The following is a 9,168-nucleotide window of genomic DNA, read 5'->3' on the forward strand; positions in this document are numbered from 1 at the left end:
GGAGTCCCACACTGTCACCCAGGCTGGAGTGGTGCAGTGGCGTGATCTCAGCTCACTGCATCCTCCGCCTCCCGGGTTCAAGTGATTCTCCTGCCTCAGTCTCCTGAGTAGCTGGGATTACAGGTGCATGACGCCACTCCCAGCTAATTTTTTGTATTTTAGTAGAGACGGGGTTTCACCGTGTTGGCCAGGCTGGTCTCAAACCCCTGAGCTCAGGCAATCCACCTGCCTCGGCCTCCCAAAGTGCTGGAATTACAGGTGTGAACCATCGTGCCCGGCCTAATTTATTTTTAATTAAAAAAGAAAATGGCTATAATCCCAGCACTTCGGGAGGCCAAAGCGGGTGGATCACCTGAGGTCAGGAGTTTGAGACCAGCCTGGCCAAAATGATGAAGCCCTGTCTCTACTAAAAATAAAAAATTAGCCGGGCATGGTGGCGGGCGCCTGTAATCCCAGCTGCTCAGGAGGCTGAGGCAGGAGAATCGCTTGAATCTGGGAAGCGGAGGTTGCAGCGAGCCGAAATCACGTCATTGTACTCCAGCCTGGACAACAAGAGTGAACCTTTCATCTCAAAATAAGTAAATAAATAAATAATAAATTTTAAAAAATGAAAATACTAGTCCATAACAGTGGACTTTTTTCTCCAAATTCTCCTTTTGCTATATAATGTCATTTTATGCAGAACTTTAAAAAATTTATACTGATACATGGCCAGGCACAATGGCTGATGCCTGTAATCCCAGCACTTTGGGAAGCCGAGGTGGGCAGATCACTTGAGGTCAGGAATTCAAGACCAGCCTGGCCAACATGGCAAAACCCCATCTCTACTAAAAATACAAAAATTGGCCGGGCACAGTGGCTCACACCTGTAATCCCAGCACTTGGGGAGGCTGAGGTGGGCAGATCACGAGGTCGAGGTCAGGAGATCAAGACAATCCTGGCTGACACAGTGAAACCCTGTCTCTACTAAAAATACAAAAAATTAGCCGGGTGTAGTGACGTGCACCTATAGTCCCAGCTACTCGGAAGTTTGAGGCAGGAGAATCACTTGAACCTGGGAGGTGGAGGTTGCAGTAAGCCGAGATCGCGCCACTGCACTCCAGCCTGGGCGGCAACAGAGTGAGACTCTGTCTCCAAAAAAAATTACAAAAATTAGCGGGGCATGATGGTGCACCCCTGTAGTTCTAGCTATTCAGGAGGCTGAGGCACGAGAATGGCTTGAACCCAGGAGGTAGAGGTTGCAGTGAGATGAGTTCAAGCCACTGCGCTCCAGCTTGGGTGGCAGAGCAAGACTGTTTAAAAAAAAAAATTTTATACTTATACACACTGAATACCTGTAATATTCTAGCACTCTAGTTTTGTTTTTGTTTTATCTTTTTTTTTTTTTTGGTCACACTATATTAATGAAGGATTTTTTAATTTGGGGTTTAAAAATACGTGATTGCAGATAAAAATCATTAAAGAAAACAGCCGGGCGCTGTGACTCAGGCCTGTAATCCCAGCACTTTGGGAGGCCGGGGCAGGCGGATCACGAGGTCAGGAGATCGAGACCATCCTGGCTGACACGGTGAAACCCCGTCTCTACTAAAAAATACAAAAAAACTAGCCGGGCGAGGTGCCGGGCGCCTGTAGTCCCAGCTACTCGGGAGGCTGAGACAGGAGAATGGCGTAAACCGGGGAGGCGGAGCTTGCAGTGAGCCGAGATCGCGCCACTGCACTCCAGCCTGGGCGACAGAGCGAGACTCCGTCTCAAAAAAAAAAAAAAAAAGAAAACAGAAAACGTAGGAACATATCTAGGTGAAACATGAGGGGCACAAAGTCAAGGTCAGAGGCTGTTGTGTCTGACATATTTGTTTATTTGTTCCTCTTTGGAGCTGGGAGAAAAGAGATGATTTATTGACCACCCAGTATTTTTTGTTTGTTTGTCTTTTAAACATAAAGATCATGAGTGAATTAATAAATAGAGAGGCATGTCAGAAAATCAGAAAGCACCTCCACGTCTGTGTGAGGGTTGTTAAACCTGCCTCACAAGTGAATGAAGAGGAAGAGTCTTTGCGACAGCATGCAAATTCCAAGTTGCTATGCATTAGTAAGATGCATAGAACCTTCTAAAATGTAGGAATATAGTGGCACACCATTAAGCCATACATAAATGCTTTGGCATATTTGCCCCACATGTAGCAAAAACCACGTTTCTCTTTGTGGTAATGGAATTTGTCTTCTTAAATAGCACCTTGTAGTTCCAGTTTTTCTGGCACTAAGTTCCCAGTAAACATTTATCATCCAAATAATTGAGAACCATTTCTGCCTAATTTCATACTTCACACTTTCCAAGAATGCTGAATCACAAAATAAAAGTCTTAAATTAGGAAATTGTCAACAATAGAAAAGCCTTCAGAGAGAGTTTTTTTTTTTCCCCCGTTTGTTTGTTTTGAGCCATAGTCTCGCCCTGTCACCCAGGCTGGAGTGCAGTGGTGTGATCTCGCTGTTCCTCCGCCTCCCGGGTTCAAACGATTCTCCTGCCTCAGTCTCCCGAATAGCTGGGATTACAGGCATGGCCACCACACCTGGCTAATTTTTTGTATCCTTAGTAGAGACAGGGTTTCACCATGTTGGCCAGGCTAGTCTCGAACTCCTGACCTTGTGATCCACCCACCTAGAACTCCCAAAGTGCTGGGATTACAGGTGTGAGCCACTGTGCCCGGCCCAAAGAGTGTTTTTAAATGTTCAGAAGGGCTTGGTTTATCAGCTGAAGACTGGTTTTATTCCATTTTTGTTGTTTCTTTCTGCCTTCAAGCAGATCTGTCTCCCAGTGGCAATAAATGTCACCTGTTCATCCATACTTACAGTCGTCTCCTTCGATGACTGGCATAATAAGTGTTATTAATGACAGACTTGAGTAAGTTAAATTAAATGCCCAGATCTTCAGGAATTCAGTAAGCTCTAATAAGATGCTATACACAGTGTAATTTTCCCTGTCGTAGAACTAACTCCAAAAAACAAATAAATATGTTTGATTTTTCAGATGTAATTTAGATGCCAGAAGGAGACCAGAATTGGGTCTCTGTTTAGCCTTACACATGACTCTTCAAGTCTTCCTTCATCTTCAAAGTGTAAAAAATAATGGTATCTAGTTCATAGGGTTGTTTTAAAAAATAAACAAAATAATACCATGTAAAATGCTTACCACTGTGTTCAGAGCATAACGCGTACTCAAGACATTGTTTAAAACAAAAGGAAATCCCTGCATGCATGGGGTCTGTGTTTTCATCTTTTTCTTGTCCTTGGAGTATTTCAGTCTCCTGAGGTCCTCTGGAGTAAGTGTGGTGTTAAAGGGTGGGAAGTCCTCCTGCAGTCAGTGCAGGTAGCCTCTAGAAGCTGATGCCTTCTGTAAGGCAGAATCGATTGGTTCCAAATAACCCAAAAGAGTACATGCATAAAGAGATGAAATTGACAAGGAGTTTTCTCTTTATATACTTGCTTTCTTGCTTTATTTTTTTTGGAAAACAGTGTCTTCCATGAAGAAATGATGAAGATGCGACAGGCTAAACTGGATTATCAGGTGAGCAGAGTCTCCTCTTTTGAAATAGGTGGCCAACTGTACTGGCCGTGATGCTGGTGGTCTTGGCTCTGAATCCTTGGCAGGGCTATGGAAAGAAGACTGGGAAGGAGAAGGCTCGGGTGGTTACCGGTGAAGCAGTGTCTGGAGTTAGTGGTTGCTGAACCAAGGCTCTGAGCTATGGCAAGACCAAAGTGCTTTGAGGATGTCAGCAACAAGACTGGCCTTGGATTTACAATCACCAGAAATTCCTTGGTGCCTTTCTTTCTGAGGAATTAAAAGAATGTTAACATTGTATTTCTATGTAGTAATTTGGTTCTGCTACCTTAAGTACCTCTCTACAATGTAATTTCACTCACACTGTAATTTCACAAGATGGTGTTCTTATGCTAAAATGCAGATCCGAACTTGCTACTGCTGCTTTAAAATCTCCATCGCATGGCCAGGCGCGGTGGCTCACACCTGTAATCCCAGCTCTTTGGGAGGCTGAGGCAGGTGGATCATGAGGTCAGGAGATCGAGACCATCCTGGCCAACATGGTAAAACCGTCTATACTAAAAAATACAAAAAATTAGCTAGGCATGGTGGCAGGCGCCTGTAGTCCCAGCTACTGGGGAGGCTGAGGCAGGAGAATGGTGTGAACCCAGGGGGCAGAGCTTGCAGTGAGCCGAGATCACGCCACTGCAGCCTGGTGACAGAGCAAGATTCCATCTCAAAACAAACAAAAAATCTCCTTTGCAAAGAGGATAATTTTCTTCACAGAGCTGCTGGCACATTTAGTTTGTTTTCTCTATTACACTAAGCTCTGTGAGAGCAGGAGCCAAGCATGTTTTGGATAAACATTATATCAGAAGTTCTCAGCACGGTGCTGGACATGTAGTAATCTTTCATTAAGTATTTGAACAAAGGAAGGAATAAATGAACGGTTTTGTGTTGTTACATGCTGTGATCATCATGTTCAGATAGCTTAGAACCTATACCCAACATACATTGTATTTATATTTGCTTTTTTCTATGAATCTATTCGAATTCAGCAAATTCTGTAGCTAGGATCGTTAACAGTCAAGATGTCTGGATTCAGTAGGTGGCTAAAAGTCTCTAAAGTTTTGTCTTCTCTTCTTTATGTGGTTGGTGGAACTAATAATGGGACTTCTAGCCTAATAAATTATTTTAGAGGTAGAATTACTGAAAACTAAGCAACAACTAAATTACTGTGATTGTGGAGAAAATTCTGTTACACACACACATATACATACAGACTTATCCCTCTGCCCGCAGAGATCACAGTAATTGTGATGAGCCCTTTATTTTCTTCATTCCGTTGCAGAGCAAATTGTATTTAGGGAGAAGTGGACACAAAAATGTAGATCTTTGATTTATTTTTACGAATTTTTATTCTTAGACATCCTAGTATCGTAAGGCCCAATTTTACCTACTTTGTTAACATTAGGTAACATCTATGGTTCATCTATCAATCATGTTCTGAGACATTAGTCTTTAAATTTTGTATATAGATACATTTTCTGAGTTTTTTTTTAAAGGTGGCCCTAGTAGTTTGTAATTGTATTCTTTTCATTGAAAATACTACATGTGGTATAAATGTTGTAACTTTTGTAAGCCTTTTTATAGCACAATTTTTTTTAAATTATGTTTTTACACAGGTAATAAAAACATAAGAATTCAAATAATATAAGAGATATTTGATGAAAACATCTCTGTCTGCTTGGCTCAGTTCTTTGTCAGTGGCTGCCACTGACTTTTAATATATATCTTCCAGAGATAGTCAGTGAATTTTTTATTTTTTTTATTTTGTATTAATTTTTTTGAGACAGAGTCTCGCTCTGTCACCCAGGCTGAAGTGCAGTGGCGCGGTCTTGGCTCACTGCCAGCTCCGCCTCCCGGGTTCACGCCACTCTCCTGTCTTAGCCTCCCGAGTAGCTGGGACCACAGGCACCCACCACCACGCCCGGCTAATTTATTTTATTTTATTTTTTTTTTGTATTTTTACTAGAGATGGGGTTTCACTGTGTTGGCCAGGATGGTCTGGATCTCCTGACCCCACGATCCGCCCGCCTTGGCCTCCCAAAGTGCTGGGATTACAGGCATGAGCCACCGTGCCCGCCTTTTTTTTTTTTTTTTTTTTTGAGTCAGTGAATTTAGAAACATAAAATTTTATAGGATTTTTTTTTCACATGCCTGGTAGTATCAAAGGAATTTTTTGAAATTAAAAAAAAATATATCTTTGGATAAGATGTATAAATTTTGGTGTTAAATAATGTATGAGAAGCTGGCATGGTAGTGTGCATCTGTAGTTCCAGCTGCCTGGGAGGCTGAGGAAGAAGGATCCCTTGACCTCAAGTGTTTTCGTTCAGTCTGGGCAACACAGCAAGACACCACCCTGCATCTCTTTAAAAAAAAAAAAGGCCGGGCGCGGTGGCTCAAGCCTGTAATCCCAGCACTTTGGGAGGCCGAGACGGGCGGATCACGAGGTCAGGAGATCGAGACCATCCTGGCTAACACGGTGAAACCCCGTCTACTAAAAATACAAAAAACTAGCCGGGTGCGGTGGCGGCACCTGTGGTCCCAGCTGCTTGGGAGGCTGAGGCAGGAGAGTGGTGTGAACCCGGGAGGTGGAGCTTGCAGTGAACCGAGATCTGGCCACTGCACTCCAGCCTGGGCGACAGAGCGAGACTCCGTCTCAAAAAAAAAAAAAAAAAAGAAACAGCTAAAAACAACCAAAGTTAATCTGTCTCCTGAGGATTGGTTCATATTAGCCCGTCTCATAAGTGATGAATCTGAATCTGAGAATTACTTTCTAGTGAACCGTATTCGAGAATTAGCTGGTCTTTACATTCCCAGTAGAAATATCTGTGGGAAGTTTGCAATGAGAACGTGGCTTGGTATATTCGAAATCAGAGCAGGTAGATTTGTAAAATGATATTTATAGTGACACATTAAAATATGATAGTATGATTAATTCGCCTCTTCTGAAGGGATATACCTACCCAAGGAAGGAGATTTGCATGTGCCCAGGACATTCTCCCTGCCTTAGTGCTAGAGACACAGGGTAGATCTTGTTCTTTCCCTTCCCTTAACTCATTCCTTTTTTTTTTTTTTTTTTTTTTGGAGACAGAGTCTCCCTCTACCACCAGGCTGAAGTGCAGTGGCGCCATCTCAGCTCACTGCAACCTCCGCCTCCTGGGTTCAAGCGATCCTCCTGCCTCAGCCTCCTGAGTAGCTGGGACTAAGGCGCACGCCACCACGCCCAGCTAATTTTTGTGTATTTAGTAGAGATGGGGTTTCACCATGTTGGCCAGGATGATCTTGATCTCTTGACCTTGTGATCTGCCCGCCTTGGCTTCCCAAAGTGCTGGGATTACAGGCGTGAGCCACAGTGCCCAGCCAACTCATTCTTTTATCATCTAGTTTACAGTATTATTGATCTGGTTACTGTTTGTTTCATATCTGTCATGTTTTCCTGATACTATAATCTTTTAATTTAATGTTTAAAGATTCTACATCTCCAGATCATTTACATGTGGCTATTCTTCTCCTATATAGATTTTAAACAGCTCTATTAAGATAAAATTCACATACCATAAATATACACGTAGGTCAAGTATACAAATGATTTTTAGATCTTATAAATGGAATCATACAGTATGTGGTCTTTTGTGTCTGGCTGCTTTGACTTAGCATAAAGTTCACACATGTTGTAAATGTGCCAGTACTTCATTGCTTTTTATCGCCAAATAACATTTTATTATATGGGTATACCACATTTTGTTTATCCGTTCGTCAGTTGACGGACATTTGGGTTGTCTCCACTTTTTGCCTATTATAAATAAGGCTATTCTGGATATCTGCAAACAAGTTTTTGTGTGCACATGTTCTCATTTCTCTTGGTTCTATATCTAAGAGTAGAATTGCTGGGTCATACTGTAACTCTGTTTAACATTTTAAGGAACTGTCAGACTGTCTTCCAAAAGGCTGAACCATTTTACATTCCCACTAGCAGTGTATGAAGCTTTCCGTGTTTTCACTTTTTTTCCGTTTTAATTGAAATCTTCACGAGTTTATGTGTCGTTCTTGTGCAGGGGCCATGCTAATCTTCTCTGTATCATTCCAGTTTTCACTATATGAGCAGCCAAAGCAAGCACGGTTTTTCCACAATCTTTTTTTTTTTTTCTTGAGACAGAGTCTCACTCTGTTGCCTAGGCTGGAGTGCAGTGGCACAGTCTTGACTCACTGCCATCTCCGCCTCCCGGGTTCAAGCGATTCTTGTACCTCAGCCTCTCGAGAAGCTGGGATTACAGGTGCCCGCCACCACGCCCAGCTATTTTTTGTATTTTTAGTAGAGACAGGGTTTCGCCATGTTGGCCAGGCTGGTCTCGATCTCCTGACCTCAAGTAATCCGCCTGCCTGCCTCAAAAAGTGCTGGGATTACAGGCCTGAGTCACTGTGCCCAGCCAGTTTTTCCACATTCTTACCAACACTTGTTATTGTCTGTCTGTGATTTGGAGCCACTTTAGTGGGTGTGAAGTGGTATCTCATTGTAGTTTTGATTTGCATTACCCTAGTGACTAATTATGTTGAGTTTCTTTTGTGTGTGTGTGGTGGCCTTTCATTTTTTTATTTTTTCGAGATAGGGTCTTGCTCTGTCACCCAGGCTGGAGTGCAGTGATACGGTCATAGCTTACTGAAGTCTTGACCTCCTGGGCTCAAGGTGATTCTCCCACGTCAGCCTCCCAAGCACCTGAGACTGCAGGCATGCACTACCACACTTGGCTAATTTTTCTTTTTTCTTTTCCTGTATTTTGAGATGGGATCTTGCAGTGTTGCCCAGGCTGATCTCAAAGTTGTGACCTCGTGATCCTCCTTCCTCTGCCTCCCAAAGTGCTAGGATTATAGGCATGAGCCATCATGCCTGGTCAAGTTTTATAGTTTTAGATTTTACGCTTTCTGTGGTTTATTTATTTATTTTTTTCTGAGATGCAGTCTTGCTCTATCCCCCAGGCTGGAGTGTAGTGGCATGATCTCAGCTCACTGCAACCTCTGCCTCCTGGGTTCAAGGAATTCTCCTGCCTCAGCCTCCTGAGTAGCTGGGATTACAGGCGTGTGCCACCATGCCTGGCTAATTTTTGTATTTTCAGTAGAGACTGGGTTATACCATGTTGGTCAGGCTGGTCTCGAACTCCTAACCTCATGATCCGCCTGCCTCTGCCTCCCAAAGTGCTGGGATTACAGGTGTGAGCCCCTGTGCTCAGCCTCTGTGGTTTATTTTTAAAACTGATATATAATAATTGTACATATTTATGGGGTTAGGGTTAGGGTTAGGGTTATTGTAATGATCACGTTGTTTAAGGTATCCATCACCTCAAACACTTACCATTTCTTTGTGTTGGGAACATTTCAAATATTTTAGCTATTTTGAAATATACAATAAATTATTATTATTATTATTATTTTTGAGATGGAGTTTTGCTCTTGTCCCCCAGGCTGGAGTACAATGGTGCAATCTCAGCTCACTGCAACCTGTGCCTCCCAGGTTCAAGCGATTCTCCTGCCTCAGCCTCCTGAGTAGCTGGGATTACAGGCATGCACCACCA

General features: G+C 42.9%; 1 protein-coding gene across 1 annotated transcript in view; it reads left to right on the plus strand.

Annotated features, from left to right (window-relative positions):
• TULP3 (tubby like protein 3) overlaps positions 1-9,168 on the plus strand; it is a 61,457-nt gene that overhangs the window by 28,003 nt on the left and 24,286 nt on the right. The window contains 1 exon segment of the mRNA XM_011967168.1: positions 3,511-3,562. Within this exon segment, the coding sequence (XP_011822558.1) occupies positions 3,511-3,562 (52 nt within the window).

The sequence above is a fragment of the Mandrillus leucophaeus genome, unplaced genomic scaffold (genome assembly GCF_000951045.1).
Source record: "Mandrillus leucophaeus isolate KB7577 unplaced genomic scaffold, Mleu.le_1.0 Scaffold79, whole genome shotgun sequence".
Lineage (NCBI taxonomy): Eukaryota > Metazoa > Chordata > Mammalia > Primates > Cercopithecidae > Mandrillus > Mandrillus leucophaeus.